Raw genomic sequence first — 20,474 nt, 5'->3', positions numbered from 1 at the left:
AACAAACCAGTAATTAATCTGATTTTCTTTTGCGTAAACCTCATTAAATACACAAGATTCAGAAACAGGATGAGATTATGTAGAAGCATAAATGAAACAAAATCAGCCATGAGTTGATAATGTGAAACTGGGAGATGAGTGAAAGTTCATTATACCTATTCTACTTAAAGCACTGTCAGTTATCTAAACTTTTTTAAATAAAAAGAATGAGAAACTTGTTTATCAATCCTAGCTCAGCCGTTTACCAGTTGGATAGCTTCAGGAAGCTTTATTACCCTTGTTTTATTTCACCTGCCAAGTGAGGAAGGTAACACAGCTCTATTAAACAAGATAATCTCTCCAGAAGGCACCTGGTAGGAACATCTCCATCTACCTAGATATCCAAGATTAGTTCTAGTCCCATTTTTCATCTGCTCAAATTGATACTGATGCCTCCCCTACACTCTTATTTTACTACAACTCACTATTACAGTTTAATGTCCTACCTGTATATACACATGTCCTATATCTGATTATTAAAGCATTCCATTATGGTACTGAGACACCTGAATCTCTCCTAAACTGAATGCTGGTCCTCAAGCTTATGGTTTGACAGTAAATTAAAAGTTTTTTTTTTTAAACTATGAATTCAAAAATTATAATTAAAAAAAGTAAAATGGGCCCTCCCTGGTGGCGCAGTGGGTTAAAGCACAGCACTAAGAAGCTTAAGCCACTTCTGCATGAGTTCGATTCCTGCCTGCCCCAGAGGTGACCACATGGCGTGGCAGGCCTCTCCTGACCCGCCCGCTGCTCCCCTCAGCAGTGTACTTCGTCGATCTGCCTGTTCTGTTCCCCGCTCTGTCTCTGGTGAAGCCTCTCACCACCCCTGAGCTTCTGGCCTGTACCCCAGTTTTGTATGAATAAATAGATAAATCTTAAAAAAAGGTAAAATGTATTTTTTAAAATATTGTTAAATTTATGCTCCTAGATATACAAGAACAAAAGGTCCTAAAAGTAGCTGTTTTTCTTTTAAAGTCAACTCAAAGGATTTCATTAAAAGAACATTGTGTATGTGTATATATCCACACATACTGAATGTATTACTGTTACTACTTATTTTCTATTTGTCTGTAATGTTTTTCACTTAACCAGTCAATATTGCTGCAATCTACCTTGAAAACAGCACCCAAAAGTTACTGATACTATCAGGAATAGCTATGGTAGTTGCTACTGAAATGAAATACCAGTAATGAAAAAGTATTGTTATTTTTATAAAATAAACAAATTTATTTTTACCCTGTCAACACATAACGCAGTATTGCATATCAGCAGAAAAACATTAAGAACTAGAAAAGATAACATATAATTCACCTAAAAAAAAAAAAAAACCATTCCACATAGCAGATTATCTAGTCCCATTCACCTTTTTAATCTCAAAGATAAAATAATTATTCATATAAATGGGATGAAAAAAGAACTAGAGTTGAACACACATGTACACCAAAAATTGGGGGAAAAAAAATAAAAAAGCACTCATATCATGAAAATTAATGAAGTCAAGTTTAATATTTTCACCTTAGACCACATCATATTATAAGTCTTCCAAAAAGGCATACATCTTACCAGGAAACTTAAAAAGTACCAGTCACTCATTTTTCTATCTATAGCATATGGCTTTAAAGTGCCCAAAATTGAAATTTTACAAAGGACTTTATTATCATGGCATGTTTTTATCTTTTTTCAAGAAAGCTAGTATTGGTGATCAGGAGAATTTTATATTCAAGTAAATTAAATGTTCAATAATAGCTCATAAGTAAATATTCAAAAATACAATACTCTATAAAAACATGCTTACATACCTGTATGTGAGGTGTATGAATTGTCAATATCGTAAAATATCAGATCATAAAATAGTTCTAAATAAGTACCACATTAAGTCACACAGAACAAAATAAAAACTTTAAAAGTAATAAAGAAGATGAAACTTTTGAAGTTCGTTTCATTTACTGCATTAGAATTTAAATGTGCCATTGCAGAAAAACTGATTTTCCTAGTAGGGTGAGAATGACAGCACAAATACAAATAAATTTACAGTTAAAAATGCACAGATACAAAGATTGACATTAGCCTATAATTATCACGTATAGCTCTACATACAATGTATTTAAGAGCACCATGTAAATTCCTATTTAGGGTTTTAAACAAACAATTAACTTGTCTTGCCAGACTTCTCAATTAAAATAACCACAGTATTTATTCAGAGTCAACTAAGGAGATTTTAACTTTATTTAGAAATAAAAATTCAAATTAAAAGGAAAGAGGTATTTCTCTAGAAGTCATTTAAGCAGATATAAAAACATGTTATTAATTTTTAGAGCCACCCCCATCTACTGACAGGACTTTCCAACCCAACACAGTTTGACACGAATATAAATCAATTTATCAGAGTCTTGATATGTGAAATACATAATTTTCGACCTACCTTGAATGTTTATAAAGTTTACGAGGTCTACTATGCAATTTCCGTTCCCAATTCTCTGGATCACTGGAGTTACTGTCATAAGGATGAGGCCGTCCTGCCATCCCACTTCAAGCTTCCTTACACTAGAGCTCTGAAAGCATACATGTAGCACCCATAACCTACATAAAAGAGTAGTGTTGACCTTTAATTCTATTCCATGTAGAATAAAAGTCAGAATTTTACATACTTTCTGATAGTATTGTGACAGTTTTTACAGTGATGAATATAGGATCATAAGATACTAGGCATACAAAAGTCACATATTAGATTAAAATAAATACCAAAAGTATTTTTAAGTACTTTTCATTCTATTCATCTACTAAATTATTCATTAATGTGTAATTATATATTACTAAGTTAATATATAACTTAGTAAAGATACGTGTCATCTAGGTGCCTCATGTTTCCAAACATCAACATAGTACCAAAAATGACAAATTTCATAGAATATTCTTTCAAACAAAATTTCACTTGCATTTCCTAAATGCATTTCCTACTAAAAGTTTAAGATGCTTAACAAAGCATCCAGTAAGAGTAACAATATTTCTTTAACCAAGTTAGAGATCCTAAATTGAAATTTAATTATTTGCTCAAAAGTAAAAATATATAAAACATCCTGGTAGTCCCTCTAGTGTAGTTAACACAAAAATAGCTTATCAATGATTCATATACTATATGCCTTTTCATATGAGTCTTGTGATTTTTCTACTACTCTCATGAAATTAAAGAAAATTCCCTAACAAAATAGCTTTACAGAATACCTGAAAATAAACTTAATATTCACTAACCAATTTAATGTTCCCAATCACCTTACAAGGTAGACATTATAATGCCCATAGAATTAAAACATCTCAGAAGTTTAGTAATTTTGCCAAAAATCATAATGCTGGTGGCCCTCCCTAGTGGTGTAACGGGTTAACACACAGCACTTAGTTAAAGCACAGTAATTAGGCACTACAGTACAAATTTGATCCCCAGCCAGGGAGGTGACCCGCCTGCTGATACCCTCTGCAGTGTATTTCAGTACATCTGCTTGTTCTGCTCCCCACTGTCTCTGGTGAATCCTCTCAAACACACCCTACACATTTCTGGCCTGTACCCCAGTTCTGTATGCATAAATAAATAAATCTTTAAAAAAAAACATAATGCTGGTAAATGTCAGGATTTTAAAGAACAATGAAAATTAACTATGTGGAATAAATCCTTGATCTTAAAAAAAAAAAAAAAGCTCAGATGTATTCTGTTGGGAAAAGTCAGATCTGATTTTATCAAACACACACCAAGTGAGGTTAAAGAATTTGAACAAATTATGTAAGTTGGACTAGAACCCAAGTTTCCTGAAACCCACTTTCCTGTATTCTTTCTATATACATGTCCAAGCTGGATTGAATAAAGGGACATAAAGAAGGGTTGTGATTAAAAGGAATTCAGAATTGGGTAAAGAAGACACAGTACTGAATTTGACAAGGTATATTAATACAATTTTACAAAAGAACAAACAAAAAAACAAAGTCATTGAAACTGGGAACAGTTTCATTTTAAAGAAATTGTCCTATTTTATTATTTTCTCTTCCAAGTTACTTAGTACTTTTTTCTATAAACTACTGAAAATCTTATAGTATACATTTTAATGTAATAAAATAATTAGATAGGTCAATGAGTGAAATAATAGTAAGAGGAGGGGGAGAATTGCACAAAGGTTAATTCAATTTGTAAGCAAATGTCACAATTTAGTCTCTGAAAGCTCCTAAAAAAAGAAACCTAGACTTAAGAATTACCGAAGGGTTGAAAAATCAGTTATTAGATGAACAGGAAAACCATAACCTTACCTTGAAAATAAAAAAATAAAATAAAAAAAAACTCAATCTCACTTGAGTTTTTAATTATAAAAGTGAAAACAGATTCACTGAAAGTTACCAAAACTTATATAGTTTAAAATTACAGCTAGTCATCTATACATTGGTGAAAAGAGAAAGGACAATAAAGAAAAAAAAGATACAAAGAAGTTAGGTCAAACGGAAAAATGTAGTCAGAGAAACACGAAAGGTAAACTAGTATTAGAGCAAAAATGATAAAATGGGAAAGGAAAAGGCCTAGCAGGTTCTGTAGAATGAGAATTAGAGCATTTTCTCCTTATGTCAATGCTGTCCAGTTGATGGAAGCTTAGAGTAGAAAAATTTAGATGGAAAGGCTCACAAAGACAAGAATGAACCAGAAGTAGGAATTTTGATTAACCAGTTGTTAAACCAGCTATGGAATTTTCCAGAAATCTGAGGTAAGTAGGGTCAGAAAGGATTATCAGTTACAGAAAACCAACCCAACCTGACCCCAAAGAGATAACATTCCACAAATGAATGAATGCCATCCCCGACAGCACCCACCACACTGTAAAAGAAAACCCCTTGCGCTGGCAAAAAGCAACTCTCTACTGCCTGTGTCTACAAAAGTGCTGCTCACGGACCCCCACCCCGCCCCTTTTTCTCTTTTTCCTAAAGTAAAAAGCTTTAAAATGCAGCTGCAGCTTTGCCTGTTTCTATGCAAGTGTCCTCTTCCTTAATAAACTCCTGGTATGCCACTAAAAGGGAAATTGTCAAAATTGTTCTTAGAGGGACCCAAGACCTCCACACACCAAAACCCAATACTTGAACTCCAACACAGTAAGCAGTTTCAGGCCTTAACATTTCTTTCTAAGAGCATTTTATTCTTCCTTACCCTTCACTATAGCATAATCCCCTCTAGATAGATCAGCAGCAAGTTCCCCAAGGAGAGCAAGATCCTAAACTATGGGAAGCAATGACCAAAAACTCCTCAACCACCAGGAATGGATGGTGTAAATTCAAGTCACATCTTCCAACATTTTACAGTGGGTTATCATGTCTCTAGCAAGGGAGAAATACCCTTATGTCTTCCCAAGCAAGCCTACTGAAATTAACAAGCTTGTAATTTACAGCCAGCCAACAAGAAAGAAAAGAATGTTCAGATGAAGGTTAACAAATTTGGAAAATCTGATTTTCATCAATACAACTTGAGGATCACCATGTGAAAGATTTCTTCTCAGTCCTAATAGAGATACGAGCATGAAATATTTGGAAAAATATGCTTGTACTTGTCTACATATGCTGGCATATTTCTTAATGTTATCAATAAGCTGTAGATAGAAGAAAACATCTATACATAGATAAGAAAAACATTTTAACCTATTTTGAAATGTCTATTGATTACTTTCCATCTCTGCACTGTAATTGGTGCCATTATATTTATCCTATTTCATCATGCATACACCTATTCAAGGCTTTACTTAACATATACAATATGCAAAGCAATTTATAAGATGCTAAACCAAGTCAGACATCTTTCCTATGCTCAAAAAACTCACCCTAGTAAAGGAGCCACTAATGGCTCCATAAGCCACATCTACATTTCTCTCAAAACTAGTTGTACTTTTACCACCCCACCCTGCAACCATTGAACTTTGAATGTTTTTGAGGATTTCACCTTCAACTCTCTTTGACTGCTGGATTCAGACATATTCTTCCTTACCCTTCAAACTGGAATCAACTGGAATCAAACCCTTGAGAACATCAGGATTTACATACTATAGGCACTCTATTTTTACTATCTATCTGAATTCTTCATAAATATACCATATTCATTCTTGGCCTCCCACCATTAGCTAGTGACATCTCTATTCACTACATCAAAAACATTTAAGCCTTTCTTGACATCTCATTTTCCTAAATGAAGTCTACTTCAAACTTTTCTTCTGACTCCTTCTCTCCCTTTCACTCATAAGGTTGCTGTCTCCGTTTAAACTATTAACATCTATCAAGAAGCCTCCTTGTTGAGGTTTTCTATGATCTGGGCAGACTGGCAAAGGAGTAATCCTGGAGCTCTTGCAGGACTTTTACAGGCTTTTGATGTTCTTTCTACACCATTTGTAGTGAGATAACCAGGTATAGGGCGGGCAGGCCTCCCAACTCCCAGTGACTCTTCATTCTCTCTGAGCTCCCTGTGTCCATTTGTGGTCTCTCCTGCTCTCTGCGACATGGTCTGCTGCTGCCCTTCTATGTCTCTTGGCTTGCATTTGCCCATTCATGCACGCCCTCACCACACTCCAGGTGTCACTATCAAGCACACGTGTTAGACCACAGGTGTTGATCATAGCTACTAATGGCGGAAGGGCAGAAAAAACACAATCACTTCCATTTATCCTACAACCAGTTTATCTACTCCACTATAATCAGAATTATCTTCCCAAAATTTTTTATAGCTCACCATTCCTTGTATCGAAACTTCTTACCATAAATAATTCCTTCATAAACTGACACCTGTGATACCCAATGTCAATTTTAAATTAGAAAAATCAAATTTTAATGCTGTTTGAATCTTGTAATCATCAAAAAATTATTACTGGGCTAACAGAAACAAAATTCTCAGAAAACATCACACAGTTCATTACAGTTTTCTATTAATCTAAATCCTCCATATTTTGGAAATAAACTATAAACACTAGAACAACTAGTCCTGTTGGCTAGGGACAGGCATTCAGGAAACTAAAGTCAACTGAGAAAATGTAATTCGATTACTTCCCCTTCTCTTAGATACTACTACCAAAAAGGGGGGATGGGGTGGCAGGAGACTACAGCCACCCAAACAAGTACACCCTAGGATTCTATTTCCAGGTAGTATTAATTAAAGGCAATGACCCTTACAATGTAGCAGTGCTCTAGAAAGTTACATACTTTCTCCAATTTGAACTCAAAGCAAGCAAATTTATTATTACAAATTTTCCCATTATCCAAAAGTAGAGCATTTCTATAAAAACTTTCATAAGCCAAAATGATATAAAGGACAAAAGTAATTGCCATTAATTTATGTAAAAAAAAAATTTAAGCATTCCCAGACCCCAAATATAAAACATCGAATCACACTAAATAACACACAAAACCTTAAGTAACATTAACATATAGTTAAAGTAGGAATAATATGATAAATACACAGACTGCATAAAATAGTCTCCACTGATGGAGCTTGGTGGTGCCACTGTTGCTACTAGCATTTTAAGTCGGGGGGGCAGGGAGGGAAGGTCATGCAAACATTTGATTTTCTGATTTATACCCAGTTATAGGAACACAGATTTACAGCTATAATCTGAAATGGAAGCTGGTTTAGGGAGAGTAACCCCTTTACCTGGGAAATGTGATGCTATCTTTGGGGAAGACAGTGTTAAAATTGAGCTGAATTCTCAGACACCCCGAGAATTGCTTGTTGATATGGGGAATCATCCATACACAACTCATGTTAGAATTGGAATCGTGGCTGATCCACCTAATCAGGAACAGTCGGGCATGGTTAAGTATCTTAGGTCTGGTCTTCAGAGAATCAACAGATGATGCCAGGTCTGAGTCATACATGCACAAAAGTAAATAACTTTAAACTATACTCCCACTGACATGGAACCAAGGATAGGAAGAAAAACCTGGTATTCTAGAAGAGAGGTCTATCCATTAGGAAGATCCAGTCATTTGAAAAGACTTCTCCTTATATGGATCAATTTGTAACTATCCAACCTACATTCCTTTGTCTGCAGCCAGTCACGCTTCCCAAAATGTGACATAAGACCGCTATTGGGGAGGCAGGTCTGAATTGTGGGGTTCCTCTCTTTATGCTGACCTGGCTCTGTATTAGTAAGTCCTTTCTTTTCCAAACTCTGGTTGCATGTTTTTGGCACATATGCATATGCATATCAGGTAGATTTTTTTGGTATCAGAAAAACAAGATTATCTGTGCTTCTCACTAACTAGTTGTAAGCCAGAAGTTCCTGGGACACCTTGCTCAGGTTCAATTAATCTGCTAGAATGGCTCAGAGAATTCAGGAAACCTGTTTTTTCAGAGAATTCAGGAAACCTGTTTACTCTCTAGATCACCAATCTATTACAAAGGATGAAACTTAGAACACTCAGATGAAAAAAGATGCATAACACACGGTATGGGAAAAGGCATGGAGTTTCCATATCCTCTTTACATGCAGCCACTGTCCCCAAATCTCTACATTTTTATCAATCTGGAAGTGCTCTGAAGCCTCTCATTTGGTGTTTTATGAAGGTTTCATGCCACAGGCATAACCAATAAAATCACAGGTCACTGACAATTGAGCCCAACCTACAGCCCCTATAGCAAACAATCCCCACACTCAGATGTTTTCCAAGTTACCTTCATTGAAATAACAAGAGAATCACAAAAATACACGGAGAACTAATGAAACGCAATAAAAATAAACAACCCTATCAAAAAATGGGCAGAAGAACTAAAAAGACACTTTTCCAAAGAGGAAATGCAGATGGCCAACAAGCATATGAAAAAAATGTTCAACATCACTCATAATAAGGGAGATGCAAATTAAAACCACAATGAGGCATACCACCTCACCCCAGTGAGAATGGCACATCTTCAAGCAACTAGCAACAACAAATGTTGGCAAGGATGTGGAGAAAAACGAACTCTCCTGCACTGCTGGTGGGAATGCAAACTAGTACAACCACTATGGAAAACTGTTTGGAGGTTCTTCAAACTGCTAAACATGGAGCTTCACTACAACCCAGCAATTCCACTCTTAGGTATCTATCCAAAAGACAAACACTGACTTAAAAAGATACCTGTACCCCCATGTTTATTGCTGCTTTACTCACAATTGGAAAGCATGGAAACAGCCCAAAAATAGATGACTGGATTAAAAAGATGTGGTATATATACACAATGGAATATTACTCAACAATCAAAAAAACCATGCCTTTTGCAGTGACATGGATGGAGCTGGAAAAGATCATGCTTAGTGAAATAAGCCAGAAAGAAAAGGAAAAATACCAGATGGTTTCTCTCATAGCAGGAATATAACGGAACAAGCGAGAAAATAATGATAATGATGAGCAGCTATATACCAGAGACATTTTTGGGGGGTGGAGTGAGGAACGGGATCAAAAACAGTGGGGGGGGGGAATGCATTGGACTATGATGATGGCACATGGGGATTTGGTGATGGGAAACCCAAGGGGATTGCAACTGACATGGAAAAACACATAAAAATAAGCTAATATAATAAAAAAAATCATTGTAGTAATCTCATCAACAGATACTCAGAGCTCACCCCTAGAGTTGGTCCGGAGAGGAGGAAAGAATGTTAGAACTTTTCCATTTCATTGGTTGGGAAAGTTCAGACCAAAGATGTGATTTATCCAGTCACACAAAGCTCAGTGCAGACCTGACTTATCACAACCACATTAATGTCTTCTAGTCTATCACCATTCCTTCCAATTTGCAAAGATTTAAAAAATATATCTAGAGACTGCCTGGTAATATTTTTAAGTGGTCTAACTTTTTTTTTCTTCCTCCATTGCATGTAAAAAAAAAAATTACTCACTTTGTAAAATGTTACTGAGTCAAACAAAACCTTTGCAATACCTCTCTCCTTTTTCCAATGTCTTTTTGCTTATTATATGCTATAATGGTGAAGCCTAAGTTGGCAATGGTCAAGTAAGGATTGTGAATAAAAGACTGCCTCCTTGCTGTCTCTGAAAAAAAAAAATAAATAAAAACAACAGATACCTTTAATGCCAACAACATTTAGGAAATTCAAAGTTCTTTGGGAGCTAAGAGAACTGTGGATAAAGACCAAAAGTTATATGATATATATGTTGATCATCTGAATGACAAAAATCAGTATTTTTTTTATAAATCAAAGTTATCTTTCTCCAACTTTGCAAACAAAGTAATCCAAGCATTATAGATACCAGAAAAATCTGATTGTTAAGAGTGAAAAGAGTTAAGAATAGTCACTTCAACTGCACAGAAAGTTAACTAGCGAAGGGTGTAGGTGGTAAAGTCAAGATGCAGCTAAGAGGACACTGAGATAACAAAATGTTCTAAGAATTTTTCCCATGTGGAAGAAATCTACTTTGACAGAGCAAATGAATCAGTTGAGACCTACCAATTAAAAAGCAAATACCTAAATATGCGTACATTTGATTCTGTACTAAATAGAAAGCCTTTAAAAGGTGTAGATTAAGACTTTCTAAAGGATCAGAATCTTGAAGGTTCATTTGATAAGCCATTTTCCTTAATAAAAGGCTGAAAACCTAAAAACACACAAAATTTGATAGATTTGAATAAGTTCCAAAAAGTTTTTATACCTTCTGATACTGAAAGCTTAAATTCTTAAATTGATAAGGAACTAGTCACTTTTAGCTCTATCAAGAACTAGAGAGGCTAGGAAGACTATATTATAACCACAAATAGTCATAGGGAAAATTTTTTAGAGGGGGAAAAAAAACAAACAGGTAGAAGCAAATTTTAAAATGAAAAGGAAACCAGAGGGTGAAAACAAGCCTACTCTAAACAGTGCCAACAGAAATGCTCATGTAAACCTGCAGATTATTATTTAAATCTGGATAGTTTTTTTTAAAGTTATTTAAAAGCACTGAAAGTGTTGCATATGATACAACAGTGAAAGACAAGCTTGCTCTTGAAAAACTATAACTGCAAAGGAACAGAATCAAGGTTCAATATGACATTTTTATGTTAAGTGCCATCCTCACTTGCTAACAACATGGTGAACTCAGGTGAGCACACAGCTCAAAGTGACAGAGAAAACATTTTAGGCTGGAAATGTAGCTGGAAATTTAAGACAGACAGACACAGTGGCAGAGCTACATAAACATATAGGCATAGACTGCTCAGCTAAGGTGCAAATGCGTAGGGGAGACACCAAGAATCCTCTAATGGTGGACTGTAGAGGAATATGCCCTTCAAAGATGCACGATGTTACAATCTATGAGTTTTAATTTTTTTTTTTGCTATCTCCAGCTTAGTTTATTATCAATAATACTTAATTTTATTAAAAAAATGTCTCCTGGGCCCTCCCTGGTGGCGCAGCGGGTTAAAGCACAGCACTAAAAAGTTTGAGCCACTTCCTCATGAGTTCGATCCCTGCCTGCCCCGGAGGAGATCCACATGGTGAGGCAGACCTCTCCTGGCCTGCCCGCTGCTCCCCTCAGCGGTGTACTTCGTAGATCTGCCTGTTCTGCTCCCCTCCCTGTCTCTGGTGAATCCTCTCACCCTCTGCATCTCTGGCCTGTACCCCAGTTCTATATGAATAAGTAAATAAATCTTAAAAAAAAAAAGTCTCCTGGAAATTTGGATTCTTTGAATTAATTCCTCAATCATACAGAGCCCAAGAGAAGAGGGCTTTACTGGCTTAAGAAGTCAGAGAGAAGAGAGCATCACTGACAGATGAGAACCCCTCCAGAAGTAGAGAATTATAGAGGGCAAGCTCCAAAATCTCTGCGCATAGGTTTGGCTGACCACAAATTGCTGAGGTGCAGATGCTGGTCCTCCATACTACTCCCCAGGAGACCAAGCTTTTACAAAAAAAAAAAAAAAAAATGTAGCTAGAGCAGCAACTAAGCAAGCACAGGTTATCAGATGCAACATACTTCAGAGAAACAAAGTATGCAATTTGAGATCAGCTAAGATTAAAGGTCCACATAAAAATACAACCTCTAGGTTACAAATAAAAATTATAAAAGATGTGAAGAAACAGGATACACAGTAAAAGGAACAAGATACACAGTAAAAGGAAGTCAACAGAAACCAATTCCAAGTGGGTCCATATGCTGGGACTTAGGAAAGACTTCAAAGCGTATGTTTTATCCAAACAACTAAAGTATACACAAAACAGTAAGTCTTGATGAATAGCAGAAAAGGGATCCTAATAGAGAAGTGAAAAGTATGGGGAAAAAAATGGAAATTCAGCTGTAGCTAAAAAGAACAAAAATGTAAAAATATATTAAATGGCTGCAACAGCAAATGGAATGATCTAAGAAATCAGGAAACTTGAAAATAGATCAACTGAAATTACCCAATCCACAGATTAGAAAGACTGAAGGAAAATGAATTAATATGCAGACAGCATGTAATAACAACAACTTATGGAATTATAGTCACTGATAACATACAATAAATAGAGTCCCAAAAGCATGATAAGTGAAGGAAGTCAGACTCAAAGGTTCTATATAACTCCACTTCTATAACAGTCTCAGAAAGACAATACTGTAAGGCTACAGAAAAGTGCAACACGGTTAATTTGGAGGTTGATGAAACTATTCTGTATCTAGATTGTAGTGGCTTAAGTTACAAAGGTGTACGCCTTTGTCAAAAAGAATACTAATACATGTATATTTAAAAAGAAAAATGAGCAGGAAAGTTTAATATTTATAAGCATCAAATATATTAATATAACATAATTAAAACTTTCTGATCAAAACCACAAAGTAATATACTCATTACCACCTCAAGCACAATAGCTATCTTCCCACTGCCAAAAACTTTGTTGGGAATTTTTCTTCTTCTACAACAGTAACTAATAGAAAAAAATTTTGGACTCAGATAAAACTACCTGTATAACTTTGTAAGTTTCCTAGTCCCCAAAACTCAAGTTCCTTCCATAAAAAATAACACAATTCTCATTTACTCACACAAATGAAATGTAAAGAATAAACAAGAAAACATACCTTATATAATGCTGGACACACTCCTGACTCTAATAGGCTACCATATGTAAATTTCATGTATTTTATTTATTCATTCATGATTTCCCTATTTGTCTTTGAGATCAGAGAAAAGAGCATTTCTAGACAGTTCTTTGACATTTACTGACCATTTATACTGTGCTAGATGATTGGACTAAAAGGATAAATATGATACCCATATTCTACATATGCCATTTCTCAAATTCCTTTAGTTTAAAACACTCATATGCCAAGGTGTGACATTTTGGGGTCGCATACCTAAGCTCTTTCATTATGCACAGAGTGTTTCTGCCAAAGGTTCCCCATTAAATAAAAGACCCTTAAGGGCAAGAATTGTATTTTTTTTTCACAGTTTAGTAAAAATTGTATGTAAGCTTTTATAAAGCTTTAATTAAAATGAAAGAAACTAAAGGATATATCATTTAAATAATCCACTTGTGGAGAGGAAGTGCAAGCTATTAAGATTTATAGGCAGTCTTTAATTTTCCTCAAAAAAAAAATACATTAGTTATACCCACATATTAGTTATGGTGAAAGCACTGACCATGGGAATCTCAACCTCAATGGAACAAAAATTGTAACCATTCAGTTTCTAATGCCAATATATGCCCTCAAGAAGTAAACCAAGAAAGTGGTGTTAAATAACTATAATGGTATCTATGAAAGCATTTCTAAAGATATTATCAAATGACCCATGATTTCCCCAAAATATTTCTAAAAAGTGACTGCTTAAATCTCTCAAAAAGGCCTCTCTGATGGTACAAGGGGTTAAAGACGCAGCACTGTGAAGCTATCAGCAGCCACTGAAGCACAAATTCCATCCCTGGCCAGGAAGCTGACCCACATGGTACAGGAGACCCCTTCTGACTGCTCCCCTCAGCAGTGTATTTCAGTAAAGCTACCTGAAATACACCACTCCCACTCTGTCTCTGGTGAATCCTCTCACCATCCCGCATTTCTGGCCTGCACCCCAGCTCTTGAATGTATAAATAAATAAATCTTTAAAAATAAAAAAATCTCACAAAAGCTCTTCCAATTGTAAAGGTTTATTATTTTCTGATTTGTTGCAGCTAAAATAAAGCAAGCAAATAAAGCTGAAAACTTTATTTAGGGTATTTTTATGCTAGATTACATGTGACTAGATTTTATGTAACTAGTTTCATGATAATCAAATTCAATTGATTTATTCTTTCATTAAAATATATTATTGAGTTCTTAGCGTATTTTCAGGCATTTTGCTAATAGCTAGAGACACTAGCAATCAAATTTAACAAAACTGCAAGAAATGTTCATTAAAAGTAGAGTACTTGGCCTGTTTAAAATAACTCTTTAGCTAATCCGCCAAAGTGTAAGACTTCCAAAATCAACTCATTAAATTCTGGATCTTCCAGAAGTAATCTGTAAATAAAATCTTTGTTAACTTATCTTAGCAACACTCAAACTTTCTATTTAAGTTTCCTTAGCTCCTCACTTAATGCAGTAACACTTTAGTTTTTCCCAATAGATTAATATTCACTATTTTATGCATTTTTTTTTGTCTACAATACATGACTAGTACTATACTGAACAAAAGTTTGTGATTTGCCATTCATTTACAAGAACATTTAAGTTTGGGAGTGCAACTTCAGACCTATGTGCCCATGCCCTTCACCAAATCTCCAGGGCCAAAAGTGCTAAATTCTTAAAACTCAATGAAGGGCATATATACATTCTCTCTAATGTTCTAAAAATACCATTAATGCTTTTTCTAAGCATATGTTCTTATTCTTCCTTTGCTACTATCACTAAACAAGAAACAACCTAGCTGAAGCAAATCACCTTGACATAAAATTCATTAAAGGCAAATCTCCTATAAGGTAATAAAGTGTCCAAGTCAAAGGCAAAAGATTACATTCAAATCCTAGGAACCAGCAGTCTTTAAATAAAGTCTGACTTTTATACAATGTTTTCTTTTTTTGCCCTCAGTGAGGCTATTTTTATAAACTATGTATGTTTCAAATAACCTTTACTTTGCTGTTTTTGATTCATCATTATTCCCATTACCCTACATCCTTTTCAAATTTTTGCTTGTCTGTTTATCTGTCATTAACTCAATAGACCAGAGAAAAGGCCTCAAGTTCTCGAGGATGATGCTCCATACATACATAGTGGAAATGTTTTACATCTGCACTGTCCAAAATGCAGCCACTAGCCAACCATATATAATACTTTAAATGTTATAATTGAAGAAATGATTTTTTAAATTTTCCTATGTAATTAAAGTTGGCTGGCAGCTACCATATTTGCCAACACAGTTGGAAGCAAAATATTAGAATCCTCTCTACTAAAAAGGTCTTTGTCCTCTAAAATTAAAAAAAAAAAAATTATAGCTAAAAAGCCATTAAGACTTATTTCAAAGACAAAAAGTTATGGTACTAGTACATGAATAAACAAATGACCAATAGAAGAGAATAAAAGGTCCACAAATAGAGTCCTAAAACAATGAAATTTAACGTATAAAGTGGTTTTACAAATCACTTGTGGAAAAGACAGACACTAATAAATAGTATTAGCACAAAAAGATAAACATTTAAGAAAACATTATCATTGAATCCATATCTTACACATATAATAAACACCAAGTGGATCAGCTAGCTAAATGTAAAAATATAAATCATACAAATACTAAGGAGGAACATTGGTGTATTCCTTTATAATCTGGAAAAAAAGAAAAATTTCCTCATTTGGCAATATAAAAATAAACACTTCTGTACTACAAAAAGCAAAAACAATAAAAGTTAAACAGTTTTAGCTATTACAAAGAGCTAAGCCATACATTCTTAATGGTAAACAAAGAAAAAGAAAACCCTACTCCACCACAATTTAAAGGGGAAAAAAAAAGCATGTAGAAACTCAGGAATAAAGACAAATGGCCTTAAACATATAAAAATGTTCTCCAAATAAAGACAAATGGCCTTAAACATATAAAAATGTTCAAGCTACCTCATTAGAAATGCAAATTAACACCTCCAATTTCAGTGAAACTAGAACCATATTCTCATACACTGCTAATGAAAAATAAAAATGGTAACTCCTGAAGAGAAGAATTTTGCAATATCTAACAAAATTACACAAACCTTACCCCCAGGACTCAAAGTATACTTCTAAGACTCTATCCTTAAGAAAAAGCCCCCAAAATACTAGAGATTAAAAAGTACATTCACTGCAGCATTACTTGTAATAACAGCAATAGGCCAAAACTAATCAGAATATGCATCAAAAGAGGTAGATTAAATAAATTATGGTACATAAACAATGAAATTCTATGCATCTATTAAAAAAAAAAAAAGGAATGGCCCCCTCTCACTTTGACTAATAGAGATTAACACCCTAAATGGAAAAAAAAAAAAAAAAAAAAAAGAACTACTGGTGCAGAGCAAGCAATACTACAGTTTGCTAACTATTGTGAAATGTGAAATCAAATAAGTATTTAAATATAAATTTTTTGCTTATTTTTGCAAAAAGATCTGTAGAATAAAGAAAATACTGGAAGAAATACTTTCAGGGCCCTGCCTGGTAATACAACAGATTAGAGCACAGCACTATGAAACTTTGGGCAACCACTGACTACAGCACAGACCTCTCCTATATTACCCACTGCTCCCTTCAGCAGTGTATTTCAGTAGATCCACCTGTTCTCCCCACTCTGCCTCTGATGAATCTCTCACTCCCTATATATTCCGACCTGTACCCTTGTTGGGAACCATCCCGATCACGTGTTGTTGAAGGGCAGAACAGGCAGGGTGTTAAGGTGCGAGTGGCGTCAAAGCACTTCCATCTTGATCCAGAATGTCAGTTGATAGAGGTTTCATTGCTTGTGTCATACCCTAGTTCTTACATGCATAAAAATAAATCTTTAAAACAAACAAAAGAAAATACTTTAGGGACAGTGTGAAATCAGTAGATGTAATAAAGATATGGAAGATTTTTAAGTATTCTTTTTATACAGTTTTGATACTGAAACCATATGATAATTAATAAACTATAAATAACCAAGTAACCAAAAGTCTATTACCAAGCTCTAAATTGAACATTTTATGTCTCTTTGTGTTTGTTTAAATGAAGGAAACAACAGAGACATTCCTGGTGGTGCAGGATCTCAGCACGATCAAAGCATGTGTTGGATCCCCAGCCAGGCAGCTAACCCACATGGCACAGCAGACCTCTTCTGTCTCACATCTGGCGCACTGCTTCCCTAAGTAGTATATTTTAGTGGATCAGCCACCCCCTCCAACACTTCTGGCCTACATCCCAGTTCTTTTATGCATAAATAAATAAAATAAATAAATGTATTGTCTATTTGAGATCTTTTCTGTTTTCATTTTATTCTCCCCAAATGCCACATTACTAAAAAATTCAAGGTAGAACATAAACCTATAAGAAAATGTAAGTGAAAAGAAAACATCTTATCTGACTCTCAGATAAATGTCTAAGTCTCCGTTCTATGAAAATTAGCATTAAGCCAAAGACAGCTAGTCTAAGAAACAGGAATGTGCAGCAAGTCCTTTATGTTAACATTCTCAACAAGACTAGTGAAAGTTTCACCAGGGATTCAAACTATAACTGCAACCACCTTTCAAGAAGCATTAGATTTGACTACATTAAAAAAATTAAACTGGCCCTCCCTGGTGGTGCAGCGGGTTAAAGCACTGCACTAAGAAGTTTAAGCCACTTCCGCATGAGTTGGATCCCCACTTGCCCCAGAGGTGACCACATGGCACGGCAGACCTCTCCTGACCCGCCCGCTGCTCCCCTCAGCAGTGTACTTCGTCGATCTGCCTGTTCTGCTCCTCACTCTGTCTCTGGTGTATCCTCTCACCCTCTGCATCTCTGGCCTGTACCCCACTTCTGTATGAATAAATAAACCTTAAAAAAAACTTAAACTATATGCAAGCAATACGATAATTTACATGGAAAACCCTAAAAACTCCATAGAAAAACTCATCAAAACAATTAACCAGTTTAGTAAGGTAGCAGAATATAAACTCAACACAAAAGTCAGTAGCTTTCCTATATACAACCAATCAAAAGTGGAAATCAAAAAACCATCCCCTTTACAACTGAAAGAACAAAAATATCAAATACTAACAAAAGAGGTAAAGGAGCATGGACAAAGACTGTACAAAGAAAATTATAAAACACTGTTAAAAGAAATACAAGAAGACACAAAGAAATGTAAAGTCATCCCCTGCTCATGGATAGGAAAAAGTAACATCATTAAAATGGTGATCCTACCAAAAGCAATATACAGATCTAATGCTATTCCAATAAAAATCTCAATGACATTCTTCAAAGAAATAAAACAAATGCTGGTGACATTTATACGGAACCACAAAAAACCTTGAATAGTCAAAACTGACTAAAATATAAGACAACTGAGGGCAATCCCATGTGGCACAAATGTTTAGGATGCAGCACTGCAAGCTGGCTGCAACTGCTTCAGTGAAGAGTTTGATCCCTCCCCCGGATGTGACCCACATGGCGCGGCAGACCTCTCCTGACCCATCTGCTGCCCCCCTCAGCAGTGTTCTTTGTCAATCTTCCTGTTCTGCTCCCTGCTGTCTCTGGTGAATCCTCTCACCACCCCTGCACCTCTGGCTTGTACCCCAGCTCTGTATGAATAAATCAAAAAAAAAAAAAAACTGAGGCATCACACTGCCAGAATTCAAGGTACACTATAAAGCCATAATAATCAAAACTGGATGACACTGGAACAAGAACAGACACAGACTAGTGGACCCACAGGTTTATAGACAGCTAATCTTTGACAAAGGAGCAAGGAATATGCAATGGAACAAAGAAAGTTTGTTCAACAAATGGTGCTAAGAAAACTGGGCTGCTACATGCAAAAAAATGAAGCTAGGTTACTATCTCACACCATGCACAAAAACCAACTCGAAATGGATTAAAGACCTGAAACCATAAAATAGCTAGAAGAAAAAGTGGGCGAAACACTACCTACCCCTCAGTAACATCTGTAAAGATACATCACCCAAAACAAGGATAGTGAAGGAAAGGATAAAGGACTACAAGTTAAAGAACTTCTGTACAGCAAAAGGAGACATTACACAAAGCAGACACTCCACTGAATGGGAGAAAAAATTTGCACACAATACTGACAAAGGATAGAACACAAAGATATACAAAGAGCTGATGAAATGCAAGAAAAATGAAGTGAACCACCCCACCAAAAAATGGGCAGAAGAGTTAAAAAGACACTTCTCCAAAGAGGAAATGTACACAGCCAACAGGAATATGAAAAAATGTTCAACATCACTTGTCATAAAGGAAATGCAAATTAAAACCACAACGACGTACCATTTCACACCAGTGAGAATGGCACATATTAAAACACCTAGCAACAACAAATGCTGGTGAGGATGTGGAGAAAAGGGAACTCTCCTGCACTGCTGGTGGGAATGAAAACTGGTACAACCACTATGGAAAGCTATTTGGAGGTTTCTCAAACTGCTAAAAATGGAGCTTCCATAATGATGCAGCGATTCCACTCCTAGTGATCTCCCCAAAGGACACAAAAACAATGATTCAAAAGAACATCTGTACCCCCATGTTTATTGCCGCTATATTTACAATAGGGAAGACGTGAAATCAACCCAAATGCCCGAAAATAGATGACTGGATTAAAAAGATGTGGTACATATATACACAATGGAATATTACTCAGCAATAGAAAAGATAAACTCATATCTTTTGCAGCAGCATGAATGGAACTGCAAGGGATTATGCTTAGTATAATAAGCCAGAAAGAAAAAGAAAAATACCTGATTGTTTTACTCATAGCAGGAACATAAGGGAGCAGGGGAAAAAAAAAAGCAATAGTAATAAAGTAAAAACAAAAACACAAACAACTATGAACCAGAAGCATATAAACTATAAATGGGGATGGAAAGAATGCACAGGACTATGGTGATGGCACATGAATGAATTGGTGGTGGGAAGTCCATGGGGATTACAACCAAAATGAAAAAAATACACAAAATGAAGAATGATATAAAAAATAATAAACTATAAAAGAAATGAAAAAAACCTTACCATATAAAACAGAATTAAAATCTTAAACGTAAGATCTTATATTTAAATCCATATTTTAAAAAAGTGTGAACATTAAATAGAAAAGGGGGCAAAGTTAATTTACCACCGATTTACAAAATCAAATATCTTAGTTCACTGGAATAATACAAGTTAAGGGGGGCTGGGGGAATCTCAACCTTCCTAGTGATATAAGGAACCCAAATTGAATCTGAGATGATTAATCTATCAAACTTTCAAAAGTATGTTGGTTTTTGTTTTAATAATAGTTTAAAGAAAAATGACTACTCAGTTTATGTAAA

General features: G+C 35.2%; 1 protein-coding gene across 1 annotated transcript in view; it reads right to left on the bottom strand.

The window, feature by feature from the left end:
- Positions 1 to 20,474, bottom strand: part of BTBD10 (BTB (POZ) domain containing 10) — a 58,927-nt gene that overhangs the window by 33,291 nt on the left and 5,162 nt on the right. The window contains exon 2 of the mRNA XM_004683600.2: positions 2,462 to 2,619. Coding sequence (XP_004683657.1) covers positions 2,462 to 2,562 — 101 coding nt within the window. The 5' untranslated portion in view covers positions 2,563 to 2,619. The remainder of the gene's footprint in view (positions 1 to 2,461; positions 2,620 to 20,474) is intronic.

The sequence above is a fragment of the Condylura cristata genome, unplaced genomic scaffold, assembly GCF_000260355.1.
Source record: "Condylura cristata isolate star-nosed mole 26May11 unplaced genomic scaffold, ConCri1.0 scaffold00015, whole genome shotgun sequence".
Taxonomy (NCBI): domain Eukaryota; kingdom Metazoa; phylum Chordata; class Mammalia; order Eulipotyphla; family Talpidae; genus Condylura; species Condylura cristata.
The sequence above is the reverse complement of the archived record's forward strand: the minus strand, read 5'-3'. Positions and strand labels throughout refer to the sequence as shown.